At 35.9% G+C, this 23,764-nt stretch overlaps 4 protein-coding genes across 7 annotated transcripts; 2 read left to right on the forward strand and 2 right to left on the reverse strand.

The window, feature by feature from the left end:
• Nucleotides 1-734: 734 nt before the first annotated feature.
• On the reverse strand, nt 735-7,347 carry LOC108903449 (SWI/SNF-related matrix-associated actin-dependent regulator of chromatin subfamily A containing DEAD/H box 1 homolog). Its single transcript, XM_018705643.1, has 13 exons — nt 7,142-7,347; nt 6,836-7,083; nt 6,542-6,779; nt 6,413-6,488; nt 6,003-6,359; nt 5,758-5,951; nt 3,415-3,553; nt 3,203-3,338; nt 3,011-3,148; nt 2,511-2,957; nt 1,758-1,969; nt 1,414-1,700; nt 735-1,185 (listed from the first exon to the last, which is right to left on the reverse strand). The coding sequence occupies exons 1-13, from the start codon at nt 7,236-7,238 to the stop codon at nt 1,079-1,081; spliced, it is 2,676 nt and encodes an 891-aa protein (XP_018561159.1). The 5' UTR covers nt 7,239-7,347; the 3' UTR covers nt 735-1,078.
• A 400-nt stretch (nt 7,348-7,747) lies between these two features.
• On the forward strand, nt 7,748-8,923 carry LOC108903453 (acyl carrier protein, mitochondrial). 2 transcript variants are annotated; one of them, XM_018705647.1, is made up of 3 exons: nt 7,748-7,995; nt 8,176-8,283; nt 8,612-8,923. In XM_018705647.1, the coding sequence occupies exons 1-3, from the start codon at nt 7,843-7,845 to the stop codon at nt 8,789-8,791; spliced, it is 441 nt and encodes a 146-aa protein (XP_018561163.1). In that variant the 5' UTR covers nt 7,748-7,842; the 3' UTR covers nt 8,792-8,923. The 2 variants fall into 2 exon arrangements, with proteins under 2 accessions (XP_018561163.1, XP_018561162.1); XM_018705646.1 differs by lacking the exon at nt 8,176-8,283 and adding an exon at nt 8,315-8,431.
• A 2,796-nt stretch (nt 8,924-11,719) lies between these two features.
• Nucleotides 11,720-14,544, reverse strand: LOC108903488 (SPRY domain-containing SOCS box protein 3). Of its 2 annotated transcripts, none has more exons than XM_018705696.2 (4): nt 13,992-14,544; nt 12,715-12,943; nt 12,430-12,657; nt 11,720-12,367 (listed from the first exon to the last, which is right to left on the reverse strand). In XM_018705696.2, the coding sequence occupies exons 1-4, from the start codon at nt 14,319-14,321 to the stop codon at nt 11,946-11,948; spliced, it is 1,209 nt and encodes a 402-aa protein (XP_018561212.1). In that variant the 5' UTR covers nt 14,322-14,544; the 3' UTR covers nt 11,720-11,945. The 2 variants fall into 2 exon arrangements, with proteins under 2 accessions (XP_018561212.1, XP_018561214.1); XM_018705698.2 differs by lacking the exon at nt 13,992-14,544 and adding an exon at nt 13,307-13,540.
• A 1,064-nt stretch (nt 14,545-15,608) lies between these two features.
• Nucleotides 15,609-20,216, forward strand: LOC108903415 (protein HID1). 2 transcript variants are annotated; one of them, XM_018705581.1, is made up of 14 exons: nt 15,609-15,734; nt 15,955-16,168; nt 16,224-16,375; nt 16,456-16,509; nt 16,563-16,762; nt 16,817-17,030; nt 17,274-17,471; nt 17,528-17,618; nt 17,686-17,916; nt 17,995-18,530; nt 19,086-19,175; nt 19,231-19,391; nt 19,445-19,603; nt 19,662-20,216. In XM_018705581.1, the coding sequence occupies exons 1-14, from the start codon at nt 15,669-15,671 to the stop codon at nt 19,723-19,725; spliced, it is 2,430 nt and encodes an 809-aa protein (XP_018561097.1). In that variant the 5' UTR covers nt 15,609-15,668; the 3' UTR covers nt 19,726-20,216. The 2 variants fall into 2 exon arrangements, with proteins under 2 accessions (XP_018561097.1, XP_018561098.1); XM_018705582.1 differs by lacking the exon at nt 19,662-20,216 and having other exon boundaries at nt 19,231-19,368; nt 19,445-19,552.
• Nucleotides 20,217-23,764: the final 3,548 nt, after the last annotated feature.

The raw sequence follows: 23,764 nt of genomic DNA on the forward strand, positions 1-23,764 counted from the left end.
CAAGGTATATGTCATATCATATCTTAAACATCATTACAGTTTAACACTTACTGCTACAATTGCCATGTAATGCCTACTGCTACAAAACATTACTTTTACTTTGTACATATTGGCGTAGGCCGCTTTGAAATATAACCTACAAAGTATATGTCACTGACATTCAATGCCTACTACTATAAAGCTTTACTTTGTACCTACTGGCATAGGTCGCTGTGGGAGATATGACCTACCAAACTTTACTTTGTACCTACTGGCATAGATCGTTGTGGGAGATATGATCTACCAAGCCTTACTTCGTACCTACTGGCATAGGTCGCTGTGGGAGATATGACCTACCAAGCATATGTCAGTTTAAATGTCATTGGTGCTCAATGCCTACAGGCCGAAAACCTTAGCCATTATTTGAAATATTAATTGATGCCTTCTCTGCTCCTATTAAAGGTATTGGTAGTTTACCCCAACACTGATTTTTAATTTATTATTACCGTTTATCTTTTTACAATAGACTGGTGCGTTTTTATTTTTTTCAAATTTAATATCTCTATATATCTCTAACGGAGATAATGATGACTAAAAAACAAATCATTCAGAAAACTGCAACTTTTTGCTACTTTGAATGGTGTCTTTCAAATTTTTGTTTCTGTACATGCTGAAAACCGAAATTTCTAAATAAAATTATGTTGTTCCTGGCGTATAGTTCAACATCGACGTAAGAGGCAATACAAAAAAAGGGATGAAAAAATATGTTTTTATTGTAAGATATACATGGAATTAAAACATAATATGCAAATCTCATACAATGAGTCCTCGATCCACACAAAGATCTAAACATATTTAAATAAATAAATGAATTATAACATGAAGAGATAAAAGTTTGTTTAAAAATCGAATCGTACTGTACCGACCTTCGCTTTCCCACTCTGGTTATTTCGCCCATCAATATTTCCGATTCACATTAATTAAATATTACCTTTGACGGTCGGTATGGTACAAACCGATCCTAAATTAACAATTAATCTACCATTAAGTAATCTGTATATATATTGTATAAAAATTAACTAACAAAAATTCACAATACTCAAGGTTTTTTCTTTGGTGAAACTAGGTTCGTCGCTTTAGCCGTGTCGATTCCCAGTGCCGACGACAGCACCCTAACCACGCTCTTCACGTCCGGGTTGTCCGTCTCTGTAAATCAGCGTGTAAATATCAAAGCCATTCCCACTATTTCGAATCGCGATCAAATTTTTAAAAATAACCAATTTCGAATCACGACTGACTTTTTCAACATCTCAAAAATACTTTTACTCAAACGAGTTGACCAGCTTCCGTACAAATTTTTAATGCTTCCACCTAAATCGACTTGCTCATACTCGTACGCCGGCCCCGCTACGAACAACTCAAACCGCTACTCACCGTCCGTCGTGATCTCCCGCTCCAACTTCAGCTTCTCCTTATTCATTTCAAGCATCCCCTCCTCGATGGTACCCTTGGAGACGAACCGGTACACCGTCACGGGCTTCATCTGCCCCATCCGGTGGCACCTGTCCTCGGCCTGCTTGTCGTTGTACGGGTTAAAATCGATATCGTGGATAATCACCGTATCGGCCGCCGTCAGGTTTATGCCGAGGCCGCCAGCCCTCGTCGAGAGCAGGAAGATGAAGTAGCTGTCGTCCTCCGTGAATTCGTTTATAAGGTCCTGCCTGGAAATCGCCCGAAACGTTAGTTATTACAGTCGACGGAAGCCTGAAAGGAATTACCGTATGTTGACGGCTGTGCTGCCGTCCAACCTCATGTACTTGTAGTTCCGTATCCGCAGGTACTCCTCCATGACGTTCAGCATGATCACGTACTGGCTGAAGATCAGGACCCTGTGCCCGTTTTGTTTCAGTTCCGGAAGCATCTTGTCGAAATGCATGAATTTCCCCGAGACCAGCATCAGTTCATCCGGAAGGGTGAATTTGGACAAGCACTGGAAAGGGTTTTGGAAATTTTTTAGTATAATCTTTTATCCTTGACAACCTTGATTATTATACAGGGTATCTCAAAATGACCTGAACCCTCCAATAGCTTTTCGGGATTGATTCCTATTTAAAAAGTTCCAGATAAAAGTTGTAGAATAACAAGCCAGTATTAATGGATTTGGCCTTCTCCCAAGGTCACCAAGACCACAAATTATATTCAAAACATTTTTTTGAATAACTAAAACATGAAAATAATGTCTTCCACTTGTACACTTATGACAAGCACTGACACTCAGTGGGATCTCAACGAGTCAGACCATGCCGCATTCGTTGTTTCTCTTTCTGTACACGATATTATAGGAACAATATGCGAGAAGAACAGCACATTACAGACAATACATAAAATTATTTAATCAGATTAAGAAATAGAAAAAATTGTGACGATTCACTGCCTACTATTTCGACTCTAAAATATCTTCAAATAAATAATAGTATTAAAGCTGCAGATAAAAAATCGCCAAAAAAAAAAAACAGTATTATTGTACTTACCGAGTAGTCTTTCGTTAAGGTGTGGATCTCGAAATCGGACATCCACACCAAATCGTCGACGATGTACTGCACCACGGTGTCCTTATACCCCGGGTCCTCCGCCAACAGCTTGGCGATCTCCTGCAGCTGCTCCATACCGTAATGGAACCTCATCAATAACGGGTGGTTGCTCAACTTCCTGAGGTCCGTCATTATGCTCATGCCGTTGTACGAGTTCTCCCCGTCCTCGTTCAGGTTCTTGTACGAAGCTATGAGCTGCTCGTAGTGTTCCTTCTGGGTGGTAGCCATGGGAACGTTTATTACGTGGTCGATTTTTTTCGGCAAGTCCTGCAGCACCTCGCACTTGAGCCGGCGGAGCACGAACGGCTTCATTATCCGCTTGGCCTGTTCGATCTGGTCCCGTTCAAAGGCGGGTATGGCGTCGTCCTCGCCCTGTTTGTTACTTTTCTGGAATAAAAATGGACGTAATCGTTCGAGAATGGCGGTGATGTGAAACTTACCGAGTTTTTTTGGAATAAGCTTTTTAAGTCGTCCGTTTTCTCGGCGAATATTTTCGGCATAACGAAAATCAACAACGACATTAACTCTAACAAGTTGTTCTGTAACGGGGTGCCCGTCAGTAAAATCCTGTGTTTCGCCTAGAAAAAATTGGGAATAAATATATTATTCCTCGTAAACTCGTACGAACTTACGTTAATCCGTATCAAGTTCTCGTACCGCTGCGTGTTCATATTTTTCAACATGTGCGCTTCGTCGAATATAACGTAGTGCATCGGCGTCACCCTGAACATTTTTCTCTCCTCGGGACTGTTACCGACTATAGTATACCTTTGAGTAAAGAAGAAAAGTGTTACGGAACATCGATATTCCTCGTTTCACGAATGGGAAACTAGCGGAGACTTACGTGGTTAATATTACATCGAAATCCGCGAGCATCCCTTTGGCAAGATCGAAACGAAATTGTCTCCTTTCCTCGGTGGTTCCGTAATACATGAACACCCTTAGCTCGGGACACCAGCGGGCAAATTCATTTTTCCAGTTATCTACAAGTTGTCAGTGGTTGCTAAATTGAAGGTCTACGGGGTTTCTCGGAATCAGCCTGCGATATTTTTGCCAGTGCTTTTTACGAGTACAAGTTAGATAAAAGGTTACCGTCAATATAGATCGATATATTTATACCCACAGTCCCCTGTATGTTTTTGCAGATATCCCAGTTCCCAATTTAATGATTGAATAGTTATCGTATGCCATAGGTAAGTAATCATAGAAACCAAACAAAGTATCCACAGGTAAATATTTGTTACATCTGCCTTGTTGAGAAATTTCATGAGTATTAAAAAAAAATTGTGTTAAAATAATAGATTATTTTAATATGACAGTACAAAGTATTTCAGGATATTCCTTATAAATCTCTAGCCAAAAATCAAGGGAACGGCGACGTAACCAACGCGAAGAATAAATAAAGCTCTTATAGTACCTTATACGCATGTACTTATAAAAATAAAAAGTTTTAAGAGTACTTTTTTTTAATTTTGCAAGTATCGATAATAACATTTTAAATTTTTGACTGTCGGGGAACCCCCAGAGAGGTTGTGCGGAGCTCCAGGGTTTCGCGGAACACAGTTTGAATACCGCTGGACTAAGGCATTCTTCGGCAACCATGTTGGTGGAAAGCGGCGTTGATTTATTCACTCCGGAAAGACACGGAAGATGGCATTCTTCCAATGTAGCGAAAGGAAATATAGAAGAATTGTCACAAAGAAAAATTGAGGTATCACGAAAATTGTTTAACCCTTCTCACTCGCAGAATATAACAACTGTATCATTCGTTTAAGAAAATCAAAACATTTGTGAAGATTCTGCTTCAATAACTGCAGTTTCACAAAATGAAACTCAAAAACGACTAAACCTGTGTAATAATACGAATAAAAATAACGATTCATAATAACAATTCAAACTAAAAACATTATTAGTCGGAGCTGTTATTATTAATAGTTAGTTAATTTTCAATATTCTTACTCTACATGTTTTTTTATTCCTATAATTGTTATGAAAATACAAATGTTCCAAGTTTTTTTCGTCTTTCTTTATGTTATATTTTGTTTTTATGTTTTCGTTTTCGTTTTCAAAGAAGTAATAAAAAATGTCGTTCATTACACATCCAGAAATAGATTCTTCCAAGCTTGCATGACTTCTGCTTGAATTTGTCACATGGAAAAATCCTTATTTCCAGACTCCTAATGAAATATGTATATTATTCGGTCCAACTATTCCCATTAAAACTCACTATTTATAAATTCCTACATCGTAATAGTATAATTTTAACTTAACAATCAGTTTTTGTATCCCCTTGTCAAATAAAGTGTTTATCTATGCTTTTCAAAGCACATTTTGTATGGACATAATATAACGACACAATGTTTTAATTGTCAGTGTTGCGAGAAACAACACTAACGACTAAAACTTTGTGTTACGCCCTCTGTGGGCGGCAGTCATGCAACAAGTACCTGCAATATAGCAGGTTGCTTCCTATTGTAGCCATTTGAATGGCACAGTTCGGAGTCAGCACAATAGATGGAGCCATTTGCGCTCCCGCGTACAATGTATTTCCTTGTCGTGATGATATGACGCAAAACAGCTGGATCGTTTGTCGGTTGTCTCACCTATGACACACTGATGAGGACTAAAAAGTCCGAAACCGGTCTGTGCCTGGTGGGTTAAACTGACGAACGATCCTAGCTGTTGCACTAGGTGTTGCCAGTAGGGGCATATAGCCCTTAGAGTAGTTGTTTCTAGCAACACTGACAATTAAAACATTGTCTTCGCTCTCTGTGGTTGGCAGTTGTGCAACAAGTACCTGCAATATAGCAGATCGCTTCCTACTGTAGCCGTTTGAATGGCACAGTTGGGAGTCAACACGACAGATGGAGCCATATACGCTCCCGCATACACAGAACAACACAATCATCGAAATGATACAAGAATACCTTTTCGTTGTTAAGAAAACGATAATTTCTAATTTTTTATTTAACTGAGTTTCAAATTGAACTGTTTGGTTTTGAAAGGCTTTAGAGACATCTGAAAAAAAAAACTTTCAATGGCTGTAGCCCCATCAAATAAAACATTTCTCCGAGTTCATGTTCATATAAACTTTTTCTATAATTTTCCTTCACGAAACACGCCTATCAAATATCGCAGGCTCATTACCGGATGCCCCGCATGAAAAAGTTAACCCGAGCAATTTTACCTAAAGTCGAAGAAGGCACAATGACGAGGTGTGTGCTGGTAGCAGCACCGATCTCTTTTAAGTGAGCGAGAAATGAAATTATTTGCACCGTTTTGCCCAAGCCCATCTCATCAGCCAGGATGCCGTTCACGCCCTGCGAGTGCAGCACCACCAGCCAATTCAAACCTACCATCTGGTAGCTCGTTAACCTCAATCTGGAAGAAACGATCGAAACCACTGCACGAGAACGTAAAATCAACACTTACGTGGAGGACAAGCTCGGGGGCTGCTCTTTCACGCCGGCCCCTGCCGCTACCGCCCTTTCCATCTGCTGGGCCAAGTTCGTGCACTTTTTCATGAGGTGCTTGATGTTGTTCCTGGTGGCGATGACTTGTTGCGCGTAATTCAAAAGGTCGGTGCTTAAGTTTTTGTTATCTTGCAGTTTTTGCACCAGGTTGACCCAGTCGGTGAACGGGCGGGACTCTATTATAACTTCTGCCTTTTTCTTGGAACATGACGTCATCAGCTGGAGCTCGTTCATCGTAGCCGTTTGGAAAAACTCAAATACTTTCTTTTTATCACCAGTTAGCTCGTTACTGATTTCCACGTCGGAATCTTCGTCGCTAAAAGTCAAGTTTTATAGAATCGTAACCCATACTTTAAATATAGGAATTACCTGTCAAACACTCTTTTATCTTTATAGTTATTGCTGCCCGTGCTGTCGTCACTGTCGTAAGATTTCCTTCTTTTCACTAAAAAAAAAATAAAATTCATATTCAGTCTGCAACTTTACATACGTAGGTACCTTTCTTTTTCTTTGTGGGTTCATCGTCAGATTTTCTTTTAAAACTTTGCTGTTGTTCGTATATGACTTGATTAGCTAACTGGGAATTTCTTGACTCGGCTTCTCGTCTATCGTAGTCTTGCCTCCACTGGTTGTACCCTGTATAACCGAGTTGCGTAGTTTTATTGTACATCCTAGACAGTTCAGCCGCTGCTGCATCAGTGTTGAAGCTATGCTTCGATAAGCAGTCATGTATTTGCTAAAAAAAAATATACAAAACGGTTATCACTTTTTTTACTTCATTTTTTTACGAACCATTGCTTCCAGATTTGGAAAAATTTCCAGGAGAAACTTCATTTGCTTCTCTTTTTCTAAGATAGACGGGTTTTTCATTGCTTTTTGACTAAAGCCGTTGTATTTGCTATTAAAAGTGCTATTATTCGTTATGATAATCTGTGAATGTGGTTTTTCACCTTCCTTTTCTTGTTCAGAATCCGAGTCTGGTAAGACCAGGATCCTTCTCCTCTGAACAGGCGACTGGGCACCCGAGTTAACGTCCGTAGCTGTAATTTTGTAAGGTAGGAGATGGTATTATTTAATTTGATAAGTTCAACAACTTACAAGTATTGAGCTCATTTGAAATGTGCGAAAGTGGAGGTTTCTTTTGTAATCTAAAATCGCGTAATTTTTGTAAATTGGGACTTCCTTCGTCCGACATCGCGATTAAATAAATATAAAGTCAATACTCCTAAAAATACTTGTTTTATTCAGAAAACTCGGCAGTGAACGACCAGCGCACAAGGCCAAACTTAAAGACTGGGGGAGAAAGGAATACTTCCATTTCATTGGAAGAATTAGGAAATTTAATTTTCACGACAGGTGGCTGCCATGGGGTACTTTGAGCGGTAAATTTATTTCGTTTTAATTGAAATTTGTAAAAACAAAAAATCGATTTTTAAGTTAGTACACGGTAAACAGTCACGAAATGAAAGATCATTTTTAAGTCAAAACAAATAAGTTTTGAGATAAAATCAAGATTGAATCAGTTCGAAATTGAAAAAAGAAAATTCGTACTTACGGTATACTTTTCCTGCAAGTTCAATATTAGTTAATCCAGCATTATCACTGATTCTAAAAAATTAAACCTTTCTGAATAATTTGTTTCTCGAAACAAAGGTGTAACAACAACCGCTAAATCTTGAATTTCGAGTTTCGAATGAACGAAGGTAGGGTGCGCTTCTGTCATTTTACTGTGCATCGTTTTTTTCCAGTCGTCAAGAAAATCGAAAGACGTAAAGAATATTATTTAAAAAATATAAAAAATGGCCGGAATTGTAAAAAACATTCGTGCCCTCACAAGAAATACTTATTATCTAAGAACATATTCACTAAGGCCGCTAGCTGTTTCCATAAATAAGTTTCATACTGCACGACAGGAGCCTGTTAAACAACACAATTTATTATCATCCACACAGGTAAATATCCAGTTTAAAAAAGGTAAGATTAAACAGCGGTAAATTTTATTCCTTAATTAATTTAAAGTAATTTACAGAAAACAAATTCGATATTTATCATTAAATCGATGTACATTACATAACTTAACCTAACTTTCTTGGGAATGTCATGGGCGATAGTAAATTCATTTTTTTCTCTAGATTAGATTTTACTCACCAGAAGTAAAAAGAACAAAGCCTTCCGCTGAAGAAATTAAAGAGCGAGTTCTAAAAGTTTGCGCATCATATGACAAAGTTACTGCGGATAAGGTACATTAAATCTTTTTTTTCTTCGTTTCAGAGACTCATTACGCCACATGAGCGAAGTTACAGTTCCAAACCGCCACTGACCTTAAAACTCATTACAGACCGAGTACTCTTAGTCTTAAAATTGTACGATAAAATTAATCCCGACAAGGTACAGTAATTTTGCTTAAAGTAGTAGTGGCACAATGTTATTTCATCTTTGTTATACGTACATTTTATGGAGCGTTTAAAAAATAAGTTTTTCTGAGAGTAGCAAATATTGTGCCATTACTTGTGGTTAGTCTCTGTCCCTTCCCTGATAGAATAAGTCTAATTCAAGTTATTTTTTTAGTTGAACTTGAATTCCCACTTTATAAACGATCTTGGCCTAGATTCGTTAGACCACGTCGAGGTAATAATGGCAATAGAGGATGAGTTTGGTTTCGAAATCCCAGATGCCGATGCGGAGAAGTTGCTGAAACCTGCAGATATCGTTAGGTACGTTGGTGATAAAGAAGACGTTTACGAATAAACGCAGATAGACTATTTGTGCTAGTTTTTTATTATTTCCCCTTATGTTAGGCCCAAAGTAATTTATGATATGAATGTATATTACTTCCTGTACATCGTTTTTTGTTAATAAAGTATTTAATTTGCCAATCCAGCTAGTTACGTCATTTTAATGGTAATTAATATTTTTTGTAGATTAAAACATTTCAATTTCAAATTGTATTAATTTCTGAGATTTTTTTGCTTGCAACTAATGATATTCTGGGAAACAGTTATGCAGGCTAAGTGCATAGCAACTATAGACTAGTAGGTCATTGTGCCAGTAGGCACTGAATATCAATGACATATTTTATAGTTATATCTCGCCCACACTTATTTTTTCTTATAGCTGTTTTACATCGACAATTTAATGATCAATTAATTCATGAAGTCGCTTCATCAAGAAATTGGACAAGAGTGTCGTGCACCAAATCTGCTGTCAAATAACTTCATGAATTTATTTATCAAGTTCTTGACGAATTAATACGGATAAATAAATTTGGAATATTGATTCCAGTAATAAATAAAAAAAATAAGTTTAGTTTGTTTTTATTTCAAAAATTAAATACATTGAGATGACTGTACAATAACCATAATTTATTATTTGAAATTTTACCCCAAATATAACATTTATAATACTAAGTCTACGATTAAAGAGCAGTTTCATTAAAAATAACTAGACGTGAATCGAAAACAGTTCACAACTTATAGATTAAAATTAACGTTTAAATTTTAGGAACTACCTTAATATCATTAAAACAGGCATGATTTTCTTAAAACTAAACGTAAATGCCTAATATTGTCATAATGTAAAAGTTTTAAGAATTCAGAAGGGACAGATTATCATCGATGTATTTATTAACAATCTCTACGAACGACTGGAACAAATAACGTCATTTTTTTATTCAGTATTTGACGGTTTTATAAAAGCATTGTTTTATTACGTTATACATAAAGTATCTTTTGTGCAATTCGAAAGGTTTGTTCAACGAAATATTTTTGCCTAAAAAGAAAGAAATAACGATATTTTTCCGAGTCGTTTTCTATGAAACAAAATGAAGTTGGCAGTTGCAAAAAATCGTCCCGTCTTTGTCTTTAGAAAGCAAGCAATTCGTTGATTTGTTATTTATAGAAAAAATATAGTATACAGCATACAGTGTGACTAAAAAGCATCCAGAAGATTAAATTAGTGTGCTCGAAAATTAATATAAAATTTTGGTTGTGTGGTGTTGAAAAAAGTACCAAAAATTTATGATGGAACATTAAAAAATATTTTTTTTCCTATGGATCATTCATATCATTGTTTTTGAGATACAGAGCGTTTCATGAATGAGCCACCTGACCAATTATTTTGTTTGGAACAGAAAGTTTATTTTCTTCATTTCGGCAATAAAATTTTGGTAAAATTAAAATAAGATGAAGATTACATTAAAACAACATTCTGTTTCACAGGCTGTAATTGCTGAAATTTTTCACGAGATTCTATTCAACCAATAAACGATCATGTTATCTCGAGCGAAGACGTAAGGGTTTGTCATTGTTCATTATAAACGAATCATAATCGGAACAATACATTTAAATTTGGTACAAATAAGTTTTTAAGGGTGCTAAATGCACTGGTGTTGTTGGCTTTTGATTATTTACTGCGAACGTACCAAGTATATAGTTTTTTTGGACAAGATTTTCACGGTGTGTGGTGTAAAAATGGTATTTTTGTCGAAATTCCTGAAAACGCAACATTTTTGAGAAAAACGCGATAGATTGGTCCAAAAATCAACCAACCACCCTTAATATAAAGGGTGTTTGAATGCAAATGCTCCATACTTCAACGATAGTTTCCTTGAATGAATATTACCTAACTTAGATAAAGTTACCTTAGTACAGTTTTGCTCCCTTAAAATGGCATTCAAAAAAAATTTATTTTTTCATTTTAACCGACTAATAGTACTAATCGAACCTAACCAAAAAGTTGTCATAAAATCTCAGTGGGTAAGGTCATAACTAACGCCCTCTAGTAGATGGTTAAAAACTAATAACACCATTAAAAACTTGTCCGCACCAAATTTTAATGCATTACGTTGTTTTATGGAAAGGATATGGGTTAAATTTGATTTAAAAAAATCGTATTTGACACTCCGTACCACAAAAACAGGACGTTAGGCTCTTGTCTGCAGAAAAAATCGTTTTATTTTTTGGTATAACAGTTTTTACTTTTAAATTTCCACTCTTTTTAAGTAACGCAAAGAACTGTATCATTTTGAAAATACAAATTAATATTCAGCATTCAACAAATACTCCTTACAAGAGAAAAAATGGGTACGGTAAATATTTTCATTCGGAATTTGAAATATACCATCTGCACCCAGTGGATATGAATAGAGTTTTGCAAAATGCTCGGGAATTTATTTTTGGAAAAGTTTAATGAGCATAAACGTGAGGAACTTGCAAATTATAGAAATTTTTGTTATTCAATATTTTCATAAAATTAACATTTACAAAAGTAATATTTAAAACGGTAATTATCAAAATGTGGTGCACGAAATTTGAGTAATTTCAGAGAAAAGTTCCTTTCATTGAGATAAATCGTCACAAAAAATAAAATTTTCTCCTGAAATAAAATTTACAAAATTGATATTTAAAAGAGTAGTTACTAAAGCAGGGAGCATGAAATTTGCATAAATTCAGGAAAAATTCCTTAAAAAAAAAAAAAAAAAATTGAGCACCTTTTGTTTCCGAAGCGAATATTGTTGCCTGCGCTTCGAGAACATCCTCGCCTTCACAACTCTACGACTATGCATGTAAATTTAGAACAATCCCACTTGAATCTCATACATTTTAACCCCTTGATGCTTTTTTGAATGAACGTGTAAATAAATCGTCACGAAAAAAATTCCTTGAAATAAAAAACGCATTTACTTCCTTCAGTCTCTTTAATATCAGCGAAAAATAGAACCGCGAGCGTCGATATGTAAACTCTACAACTAATTAAATATTGATACAACTAACACACGTAATTTATCTGAAATTGTATAAAAAATATGTAAACGTCTTTTTCTACCTAAAATTATCCAACAGTGTTCCGTTTAGCATAATCCGAGACTTCGCCGAGCGCGTTTCGTAAAACAAAGAACGGTAGTTTAAGAACCGGAAGAGTCGCTCATGTTCTCGTCCTCGATCTGCATGCGAAATTTGCATTTCGCGCAAAATTTCTTGCCGTCGTGTAAGGAACAGTCAGCGTGGCTCCCGAAGGAGTCGGTCCTGCGGATCTTAGTCCGGGATTCATCACAGCCCTGCTTTGACGTAGACGGGGCGAGGCCTTGTACCGTACCGGAACTCGAACTGCTATTCTCTGGAGAAGTCGTGAGAATGCTACTCTCCTCCGTCGACATCGTTTCTAAGTCGGAATCGGACTGAACGGGTTCTCCTTCTTCGCGTACGTGGAGGATCTCTGGCGGGATCCAGCGGATAGCGCGCAGCTTCTTGTTTCGTTTCAGGAAGTTCTTGTAGTTCATCGGGCACATCTCTTCCATTTCGGAGATGCGTTTTTTCTCGTCTTGCTCTGAAATTGATAGAAATCGTTACTCGGGACACTTTTATATTAAGAAAAATATATATTTGTACCATTCGTGGGTAAGATCCAAAAGTATTTCCTTTCGTACAAGCGGATAAGCCCCGGTATTTCTTTGTACCTCTTATATAAGGTGGGATGCTTCGAAATAAACTCCAGACAACGCATTTGTAGGGTGGGTTCTTCGGAAACCGCACAAGTAATCCTCACTGCCGATTGTGCCGCCGTCGAGCTCACCATGGGGTATAATTCCCGTCCCTTTAAGCCTTTGAAAGCGATTCCTGAAAGAGTAAAGCAGTTTTAGAAGACCCACTTCAAGAATTCTTCATATAAGTTACCCATAGGCTTCCTATTAACATAATACTCCAAAGTTCCATTGCACATATCCAAATGCACCCCCACTATACTCCCTAGTCCAAACTGCGAGGCGTACTTTCTTACTAACTGGTTATGCTGGATATTACCGTGGTACGAATAACCCCAAGACTGCGAGTCTATTCCTAGCATGCTGCAGAATCTAAATTTCCAGTCCGATAATACAATTTTTGAAGTGCCAACACCTACCATCTAAAAAAGCAGAAAAACTTGTTTCGTAAATTAATAACACGATTTTTAGACTCGTCTAAAGAAAATTTCACAAAGGGAAAGTTTTTAACAATCCCTTCATCTTTAAGACAAAAAAAACTAATAGAATTACTTTGTTTACAGTGTCATAAAGTGACATCGAAATGGAAGTATTACTTTGTTAAATATCTGTAAAATCATACAAGGCGTTTTATAGCAGGAAATTGTCGTAGCATGATTATATATTATTTCCTTCCCTCCCAGCTGTATATCAGATATTGCTGGTGATTTGTGATGAAGAGATGGTCGCAAACTGGCGCAGTGACCTCCAAAAACTCTCCATTCACTTATCATTGCAATGTTTACCTATTTTGGAAAACATATTTTGGTGCATTATCTTTGAAACATCCATAGACTTTGTGAAACATTAAATCTTAGAAATGTTAAGCAGTTTAAGAAATACAATTTACATGTCAAGAACATCTTTTTCAGCAAGGGCGATAAGTTTGAAAATAAATTAAATAAAAATTAATATGAGAACCAGGAAAATAACATTATAAAGCACTTTTTTTATCTCTGATATTGCCACTTATCGATAAAAAGTCAAAAAAGGTCACAGACATATATACACGAAGTTGTATGATGTAAATTTATATCTGAAATGATTGTGACAGGAATCTTGTTGATAATGGCACCATATGGTGATTTCAATGATAAGGGAATAATTTTAGAAATGGCATTTTGTTACTCTGACCCATAGTATGATATTCAGTTATCTACAGACTGTCGTATGACAGAAAATCCGTTTAGAGATAAAAACTTGATTTTAGCTGTCATTAAACGTATGATACAAATGAACAGCTTCAATATTTACTGCAAGATGTCAAAGTACTTTTTAACCAGAATTTTTATCACTATCAATTATCATTGGGACTTGCGCTCGTATTATGTACATTATGGTATAATTTATATAAGATGCAAGTTTAGTAATTCATTTGAATGTCATTTAAAAACGCAGTAATTTTCAGTGAAACTGCACTTTAGAACTTACCACATCAGTCCCATACAAGTTAGAAATCATCTTAATTTCCCAATAATAATGAAGATTAGGCTGAAAAAGCATGTCACCCCTCACCGCAGCTGTTCCTGAACTGTACAAGGGGTGAAATAAAATATCCTTATTATTGTTAGTTATCCGCGTATTAGAGGAACTATTGGCTTTTGACCAAGTCCAATTGAAAATTCCGATATCCTCGCCGCAAGTGCACTGTAACTTTCCATCAATGATGCCTTTAACACAGCTTTGCGAACAAAACGAGTTCATATACTTCATGTTTATTTCTTTCGCTGACTGCGAAGTTGAGCTTATAAAGAAGTACATCTTGTAACACCACGCACTCACTCATAAAGTATTTCTTACTTTGTTGAAACTTTGAAAACTTTACGTGGAATTCACAACATATTAAACTCTTACTTATTAAACTACCGACCACCGAACTTTACCTCATAAACTTAAATGTTTACAGTTCATCAGTTTATTTTTCTTTGATTTGACGTCACTTACGATTAAAAAGCTCCTTCAATCACCAAAACCTGTCAAAAATTGTGGCGCTGTAGCCATTTTGAAATAAAAGTGTGTTCCATGTTCCAATTTCCATCAGAGTTGTTCAGACGTTTACAATCAGTTTACTTAGATCACATAAATTTCTTATATCCACAATTAAGGTTCGACAAATAATATTTTTTTCAAAATAGTGACATGTAATGTAGCGTTAAATAGCTAAAATATGTGAAACATTTAATTTCATTCAGTCTCTGTCAGTTGTATGAAATTATGACTGTCGCTGTCGTTGAGTGTTACTACTATTTTTTTTATCGGACTAAAACGAAAATGCAATATACCCCAAATTGCAGGCAGGTCAGAAATCCATTTAATTTGTCCGTTTTACACTGTATTTTGTGTACGTTTTTTTTTTCCTTTAACTGATACATACGACAACATCCATGGTACATTTAACTATGCCAAGAAACATAATTACAAATAAAACCTACATACAAAAATCAAGGAAGTTTGCCCCCCGGAGTCTGTCCCTGGAGTTTGTCCCCGGAGTCGAATCTCGGAGTCTGTTCCCGGAGTCGGACCCCGGAATCTGTTCTCGAAATCGGGCCTGAAGTTTTATAACTTTTATTAAAATTGGCAGGTTTATTGTTATTTATCATAGGGTCTTTCGATGTGGCAAAATAGTTACTTAGAGTTTCTCTGAACCTTAAAACATATACTAGTAGTATATATTCTAAGCTCTGAACTGATATTAGTTGCTAATAGGTACTAACTATTTTTAGCAAAACGAAAGCCTCCCATGTTAAAGGAACTAATGAACTGTTTAAATTTTTGTCTTCGATAAAACAGCTGTTTTTTTACGTGTAATGTAAATGGTTTCTTTAAACAATCCTTATTTCTGATTTATTCTACATAATCTATCGTATCGAAATTAAGAATAAAGGAACACGATGCAGAAGGAATCAGAAAATATGATTAAAATCTGATCAACTCGATTCTTACAAGATCACTGCTAAATTCGGATTAACACAATCATAGTTGCCGAAAACACCTAATATCAGCAATAATTTTTAAGAAGAGGAAGACGAAATAGTTAAATGGCGTTATAAATGACGTTTCTCGTTTATTTTGTTGACTTCTAATCTTTAACAAGAAAACTTGTACAATATGGGAAATGTGGACACGAAATTAAATTTTAGAAAGGCCGTGGTCCAACTAACATCAAAATCTGAGGTAATTTGGTATACTTTTACACAGCTGTCACAGTGTCTACTAGAACATTTCTAATTTTTTCTAAAACATTTACACATCTTTTGATTATTATGACTTCGTAGTGTTATTTATAGTTTATCTAAAGAAATTTTGTAAGCAAGTGGTTTGCAAAATTTCATAATTTTTTTGTTACAAATTGATACAGAAAAACAATGCATTGATTAGTAATGAAACATTTTAGCCAATAGACGCGAATGACGAGTCTTTCTGGGAGCAGTTTTGGTCAGAGAATGTATCCAATGTCCAGGACATATTTACCTTAGTGCCAGCCGCAGAAATTCGACAATTACGAGAAGATGCTCCGTCGAATTTAGCCACGTTATGTTATAAAGCTGTTGAAAAGTTGGTAAAAGCTGTTGACAGTAGCTGCAGAACCCAGCATGAGCAACAAACTGGTAAAACGAACTCCATGTGTAAAAATATTTCATAACAAGGAACATATTTTTGTAGTTTTAAATTGTACAAGGTTGCTTACGAGGATTTTGCCATATATTTTCGAGGATCCTGAATGGAAGGGTTTCTTTTGGTCTTCTCTGCCCAGTCAGGGGGAGGACGACGACGAATCTGTGCCGTTGGCACAATCTCTTTTGAATGCTGTCTGTGTAAGTGTTCCTAGTGCAACTTTTGATGATGTTGGTATTTGACATTTAGAAACACCATAACCATGTTCTTTTGTTTGCAGGATTTACTGTTTTGTCCAGACTTTACAGTATTAGCGAGTAGAAAAAGCGGCCCGGTAAGTTATAACACGCCTTTGTTTTTGGTCATTTCCGTAACACGTACTTTCAGGATAAAGCGGAGGAGTTGTCAGCGATAGACAGTTGCGAGTACATATGGGAAGCGGGTGTGGGATTTGCCCATTCTCCTCCTAGAAATCCGACGTTCGACACCAACCGGACAGAACTTTTAAAGCTTCTCCTGACTTGTTTCAGCGAGACGATGTACCAGCCACCGGCCGACATTGCGCAGAACCCAAATAAGTGGATATTGTAAGTGTATTTTTTAATATTTCCGCAGTAATGATTTTAATAAAATATCCCTAGGCACTTAACTTCGGCTGAAAATCGACACGCCCTGCCGATGTTCACGTCCCTGTTGAATACAGTGAGTGCCTATGATCCAGTGGGTCTGGGGGTTCCGTACAATCATCTGTTGTTTAACGACTCTCTAGAGCCCCTGGTTGAGGCTGCCTTACAAATACTTATCGTAACGTTAGACCATGACACCAGCTCGTCTACTCCAGCCGAATCTGAAGATGTAAGTACAAAACACAGCTCAAAAAGAACAAATTAAATCGCAGAATTTTTTATTATAACACAACTGCAATTGGGAATGTGTTGTTTTATTTCTGTTTACGATAAAAAGGTAATACGAAGGTTTTTTTGTCAATCAATGTTCTTTTCGTTTGGGTTCAGGTGTCTCTAACCTTAATAATCACGAATTATGCCTCGGGTTGCTTCACATAAAAATAACCACGATAGAAAGGTCTTTTTTTTTTAGTTGTCGGTTCCAGACAATCTCTTCATCAACTATCTGTCTCGAATACACAGAGACGAAGACTTCCATTTTATTCTAAGCGGTGTTACTCGTTTACTGAACAACCCGCTGCTTCAGACCTATTTGCCGAATTCCACGAAAAAGGTGCATTTTCACCAAGAATTGCTGGTTTTCTTTTGGAAGATGTGCGACTACAACAAGGTGACTATTTAAACTTTGTTAATTTGATTCGTCGTAACCGTCTTTGACGTTTCCAGAAATTTTTATATTTCGTGTTGAAAAGTAGCGACGTTTTGGAAGTTCTGGTTCCTATCCTGTACCACCTGAACGATTCCAGAGCTGATCAATGTAAGTTTTTAACGCCCGTTTTACGTTGGTGGGTATATTAGAATGAAAAATTCCGTACCGTTTCTAGCCCGTGTAGGACTGATGCACATCGGCGTCTTCATATTGCTTCTGCTCTCTGGCGAGAGGAACTTTGGAGTGCGACTCAATAAGCCCTACACCGCGACCGTACCCATGGACATCCCCGTATTCACCGGCACCCACGCCGACCTTCTGATCATAGTTTTCCACAAAATCATCACCACCGGCCACCAACGCCTGCAACCGCTCTTCGATTGCCTTTTAACTATCCTAGTCAATGGTAAGTATATAATATAACGCTTCGGTCCTATTTTCGAGTTTTCGTACTCAGTGATACTCGTCCATTTATTTCTTAAAGTGTCCCCGTACCTCAAGACGCTGTCGATGGTGGCCAGCACCAAGCTGCTCCACCTCCTGGAGGCCTTCAGCACGCCTTGGTTCCTATTCTCGGCCTCCTCCAACCACCACCTGGTATTCTTCCTGCTAGAAATCTTCAACAACATCATCCAGTACCAGTTCGACGGCAATTCCAATCTCGTCTACACCATCATCCGTAAACGGCAGGTGTTCCACAGCCTGGCGAATTTACCCAGCGACTACGGCACCATAGCCAAGTCGATGAATAAACGAACTAGATCCCGACTGACCAGTTCGACGAGTCACGAGAATGTGGCCGAGGTAGCCATGGAGGGATCCCACCCGGCCTTACCCGCGGAACCGGGGACGTTGAAGGCTACTTTGCCCGACACGCCCCAGATCGGGCAGATGACCGAGAGGGAATCCGCTCATCCCTCGATACAGCAGGTGGAGACCCTGCAACTGACCAACGGCATGGCTGCTGTTACTTTGAACACGCCCTCTAAGACGTCCGTCACTATCGGAAATGAAAGCAAGGTAGGTTTTATTAAGTTTTTGTACACTCCAATTCCAAAATAGTGGGTAGTAAGTCATAAATAAAACAATTCTCAAGTTTTTATACTTTTTAATATTGTAATGTGCTGTTAATTCCGCATAGTGTTCCAACATATTCGTATTCATTTGTTTTCTTATTTTTCTTTGTGTAAAGTTAGGTTAGGTTTGGTTAAGAGGGCTCTATAGCAAATAGCCAACCAGCAATACATTTTTGTAGGTTTTATTACACAATTTGTCTAAATATGAATCAATGCAAAAATAACAGACTTTCCCCTGTTTTAACGCAGATTTTCTATGAAATGGAGTTGATTTCAAACTCAAATAACTTTTTAGTGTAAAGAAATGTGTAATTTACTATGCTGCTTGTTCAAAGGCGGCAAATTATAAATTTCTTTACAACAAAAAGTTATTTGAGTTTGAAATTAACTCCATTTTATAGAAAATCTGCGTTAAAACGAGGGAAAGCTTGTTATTTGTGCAATTTCATTTTACCATTTTTACAATTCGTAGTAATTTCAACGTTTTATTTGTTTGAAGAGCGCGAACAAAGACGTTTCCCCAGAAGGCAAGGAAAGCAAAAGTACGACTGCTTCGGAATCGTCTGCCTTTTCAAGAAGCGTAAATACGGTAACACGAAATACGTGATGTTTTCCCGAACAATTACCGATAACTGATATTTTAGCGTAACAGCCTACGGATCAGTGGTCCGAGTGAAGGTCAGAACGGGCAGTGGGTTCCCACGGGAGAATGGGTCCACTCGTGGAAATCCAAGCTACCTCTGCAGACCATCATGCGGCTCTTGCAGGTGCTGGTGCCTCAGGTTGAAAAAATTTGCATCGACAAGTATAAAATCGTCGGTAATTTGTGTTTCTCTTGCTTTAAGGGTTATTTTTTAGGGGTTTGACGGATGAGAGTGAGATTCTGCGGTTCCTCCAGCACGGTACACTCGTCGGGTTGCTTCCGGTACCCCACCCGATACTGATTAGGAAGTATCAAGCCAACGCTGGCACCACGACCTGGTTCAGGACTTACATGTGGGGGGTGATATATTTACGGTGAGTGCAATGTTCGTTTATGATCGTTCAGTTGCGACGAAATGTTTTTTTTTTTTAGCAATGTTGATCCGCCCATATGGTACGACACCGACGTTAAACTGTTTGAGATTCAGAGGATATAGATTTCGTGTAATTTTCTTAGGTGTAGTTTAAGTTATTTATTGTTGTTTTCGTTGTAATATCTTAATTTAATTAAAGCTTGACACCATTAAAAAAATTTTAAAAAAAAGTAACCGTGGTAAACCAAATAATTTTGAGGGGCTCGAAGTTTAAGGCGTAATTTGCTAGTGAGAATAATTGTATAGGTTGTTTTCGAGTTTCCCGAAAAAAAAAAAATGCTTCTGTAACATTTACAAGTGTCTTATCGTTAAAATTAATATGCATTTATGATTAAGACTGTATCGGAAGAACCGAAAGAGAAACGCTGTAACACAGAAAATGTAATTTTGTAATTCAGTTACCATATCGTGATGCATCGTGCAATTTTCCAGTGATTAGGGACATTCCACTTAAATTATATGAATATCGGATATAATCAAAACTGTGAACCATTGTTATAGATGTCTAATTTTTATTAAAGATTGTACTAGTGCTATTAAAGTGATGAAAATGATGTTACTTTTTAATCTTCCCTATTTTTTTATAAACAAAATACAAAAATTATTTTGAACTGAAGCCTCGTTTCAGACGAGACGATTGTAGCACCCTCGCAAGGTCGTGGTAAGTAGATTAGTCCAAGCAATCTGTCACGGATTAATGTTAAATTTGCAGAAATTATTACCTGGACAAAAAAAATATGACCGTTTAGAAAATTAAATTTTAAATTGAGTTTCTTGTTCTTTAAACTCGATCCAATATGGCGAACATGGTTAAAAAAAATTGCAAAGTTGAAAAAAACGGTTTTTCTAAAATAACAAAAAAAATATAGCACGGATTGAAAAATTTTAAATGAGAAAGTTGTAGGTTTTAAAAAGATCTATCGACTGATTTTTTGAAAGTATCGATTGCTTTGTTACTTTTCGAGATATATCGAAAAAACCGTTAAAAATCTCTTTTCTTCTATAACTCGTTTACATTTACATGCCCATATTTGCTATTTACTGCAAGCATAGCCCGCGGCAAGCCAAAAAAGTACATTTTTGAAAAATTTAAAAATATTAATTATTTTTCGATATATCGATTTTTTGAAAAAAAGGCGCTCTCGAAAATTGGCTAGATCTTCTCAGCGGATAGCCCTACAGTAACGATTTTCGGTTTATTTTCTTCGTAAAGAGTTATATTATCACGCTGTTAAAAAATGTTGACGATTTTATTAATTTTAAGGATCAAAAAATGACCGAAAAAGTTGCACTTTTTTTTGGGGATGTTTTTTTTCAAATAACTATTTCAATTTTTATTATTTTTTTGTACTTAATCTGGGGTAGCTAAATATGAATATTATAGCATTTTCGCCTTAGAAGCAGAATAGACCTGTAAATGTTTAATTTTCTTTCTTTAAAAGTCATTTTCATAAAATGAAAATTGAAATAGTAATTCGAAAAAAACATACCCAAAAAAGTGCAACTTATTCAAAGTCATTTTTTGATCCTTAAAATTAATAAAATCGTCAACATTTTTTAACAGCATGATAAGATCTAGCCAATTTTCGAGAGCGCCTTTTTTTCTAAAAATCGATATATCTCGAAAAATAATTAATATTTTTTAATTTTTCAAAAATGTACTTTTTTGGCTTGCCGCAGGCTATGCTTGCAGTAAATAGCAAATATGGGCACGTAAATGTAAACGAGTTATAGAAGAAGAAAAGAGAGAAGATTTTTAACGAATATATCTCGAAAAGTAACAAAGCAATCGATACTATCAAAAAATCAGTCGATAGATCTTTTTAAAACCTACAACTTTCTCATTTAAAATTTTTCAATCCGTGCTATATTTTTTTAGTTATTTTAGAAAAACCGTTTTTTTCAACTTTGCGATTTTTTTTAACCATGTTCGCCATATTGGATCGAGTTTAAAGAACAAGAAACTCAATTTAAAATTTAATTTTCTATACGGTCATATTTTTTTTGTCCAGGTAATAATTTCTGTAAGCATTTCTCTATAATGCTTGGACTAGATTCCTAATAGGGGTTTTCGTATTGCGTTTTTAAAAAAATATAAGCATTTAATTCCTGACGCAAACGAGACAAACGTAAAATTGAATCTATTAAAATTTTTTGCAAACTGGTTTCCGAACAACAAGATCAGTGATTTGATGAGGTTAACACTATCACAGTTTCCAAAAAGTCCTGCAGCTGTTTTCTGATTTTAAGAAGTATCTTATTATGGGCAACTGTCCCAATGGAACAGATATTGTTAGACAAAACTTGCTAATTCATTTATCCTGCTATTATTCTTTATTATATTTAATTTAGAACTATTATCGGGCAGAAGCAAATATGCAACCAGCAATACATTTTATGGATTTTATTACACAGTTTGTCTAAATGAATTACTGCACAAACCATTTAACACTGATTTTCTATAAAATGCAAGGGGTGAAACAGCGAAGCAGATGTTTCAGGCGGCATTTTAAGACTTGATTATTAACTTTTTATAAATTTCAGAAATTGAAAATTTCACAAAATCTGAAGAAATAGAGTAGAGTGAAAATTTTCCTAACATTGTAGTATCTTTAAGGATTTTGTTAACCATTCCTGTGTCTGTGGCCAGTGAAGAACGTTCTTTTTCGAAATTAAAAATTATAAAAAATTCTTTACGATCGACCATGGCGCAGGAACGGTTAACAGACAGACGGATAGCAAATTTTGCTATCGAGAAAGATATAACAAATAATTTGGTATACGCTGATATTATTGAAGACTTTGTTAATGAAAAATGTAGAAAAGTTGATATGTGTAAAGATCCCGTTTTGACATTATTTAGTTTCTTTTTTGTTTTTATTGAATACTTTTTATTTTTGGTTTTATTGGAATATCTGTTTTATTTTTTATGAGATGTTTCTTATAATTTCTGTTTGTTTTTTGCTAAACTATTTTTTTATTTATTTTTGTCTATTGAAATGTTTTTTTTATTTTTTTATAACTTTTTTATTAATAAATTTGTTATTTGTTCCAACAGTAGTAACTTGTATATATTTTTTCTTAGGGCGGCAAACAAATATTTGCTTCAGGTGCCAAATACCCTGGCGCCGGCCCTGCTTTTTGGTGTAAAGAAATTTGTAATCTATGATGCCGCTTGTTCAAAAGCTGCAAATTACAAATTTCATTACAACAAAACGTAATTTGAGTTTCAAAATTACTCCATTTTATAGAAAATCTGCGTTAAAACGGAGGAGTCTGTTATTTGTGCATTAATTCAAATTTGGTACCTGATTTGCATTTACTGTTATGTTTAATTGGTAAAAATATAAATTTATTGGAAGCCCAATAAGAGTTGAACTAGGGGACCTAAAATGATATGGATTTTTTTACCAGTATGCCAATTATTAAATAGTTTTACCAGTATTACAGGAAATTTAATTTAAATCTTTTTCCTCAAATTTTTCGAAAAAATAAGTTTGAGAAAAATCGGGATTTTGTGAAACAGTGTCATTACTAATTTTTAGTGTGTCAGTTTTACAACTAGTAGGCTATGACTTCATGTGTCATTTTTGACATTTACAAAAGAGTATCAAGAAAAAGCAATTCCATTAAATTAAATTCTTTATTTTGTTTTTATTAACATATTAAAAAAGAGGAAACTTACAAACAAAACATTAACAAATTTAACTATAACCACATGAACTACCGATATCGTTAAATAGCACTACAATAACAGTTGAAAATGGCCACCATTTTCTGTAATACTTAAATTTATCCTCCGCCGAAAATTAAGTCTACTCTGCACAATAGCTAAGGATAATTTGCATGTATTATTTTTACGATTCCATAAATCTGCTTCAAGTACAACCGGTGTAAAATAAACAAATTCTTTTAACCAAACTGCCGGTTCAAGAAGTCTGGTACGTTAGCACTAAAACGCGGTGGAGCACCATCATGCATGGACCATCCACGGTTTTTCATAATAGACGAAAGTATACAGAAATATGTCCCGTGATTATACGTCCGGTGACTACTATGAGAGGTAGGTATAGATGCAATATTCATATTATCCACTTTTTAA

Source organism: Anoplophora glabripennis, unplaced genomic scaffold, assembly GCF_000390285.2.
Source record: "Anoplophora glabripennis isolate ALB-LARVAE unplaced genomic scaffold, Agla_2.0 scaffold82, whole genome shotgun sequence".
NCBI lineage: Eukaryota > Metazoa > Arthropoda > Insecta > Coleoptera > Cerambycidae > Anoplophora > Anoplophora glabripennis.

Bases quoted from the DNA above. Each gene is read 5' to 3' on its own strand.
- LOC108903449 (XM_018705643.1), bottom strand. From the start codon at position 7,238: ATGTCGGACGAAGGAAGTCCCAATTTACAAAAATTACGCGATTTTAGA. The intron at 6,360-6,412 runs GTAATTCCTATA...CTTGACTTTTAG, and splicing joins GATAAAAGAGTGTTTGACAG to CGACGAAGATTCCGACGTGG. The intron at 5,952-6,002 runs GTAAGTGTTGAT...CGTTTCTTCCAG, and splicing joins CCCCCGAGCTTGTCCTCCAC to ATTGAGGTTAACGAGCTACC.
- LOC108903453 (XM_018705646.1), top strand. From the start codon at position 7,843: ATGGCCGGAATTGTAAAAAACATTCGTGCCCTCACAAGAAATACTTAT. The intron at 7,996-8,314 runs GTAAATATCCAG...TCTTCGTTTCAG, and splicing joins ATTTATTATCATCCACACAG to AGACTCATTACGCCACATGA. The intron at 8,432-8,611 runs GTACAGTAATTT...TTATTTTTTTAG, and splicing joins ATAAAATTAATCCCGACAAG to TTGAACTTGAATTCCCACTT.
- LOC108903488 (XM_018705696.2), bottom strand. From the start codon at position 14,321: ATGTACTTCTTTATAAGCTCAACTTCGCAGTCAGCGAAAGAAATAAAC. The intron at 12,658-12,714 runs GTAACTTATATG...TTACTCTTTCAG, and splicing joins TGTTAATAGGAAGCCTATGG to GAATCGCTTTCAAAGGCTTA. The intron at 12,368-12,429 runs GTACAAATATAT...TATCAATTTCAG, and splicing joins TTGGATCTTACCCACGAATG to AGCAAGACGAGAAAAAACGC.
- LOC108903415 (XM_018705581.1), top strand. From the start codon at position 15,669: ATGGGAAATGTGGACACGAAATTAAATTTTAGAAAGGCCGTGGTCCAA. The intron at 19,392-19,444 runs GTATAAAATCGT...GTTATTTTTTAG, and splicing joins GAAAAAATTTGCATCGACAA to GGGTTTGACGGATGAGAGTG. The intron at 19,604-19,661 runs GTGAGTGCAATG...TTTTTTTTTTAG, and splicing joins TGGGGGGTGATATATTTACG to CAATGTTGATCCGCCCATAT.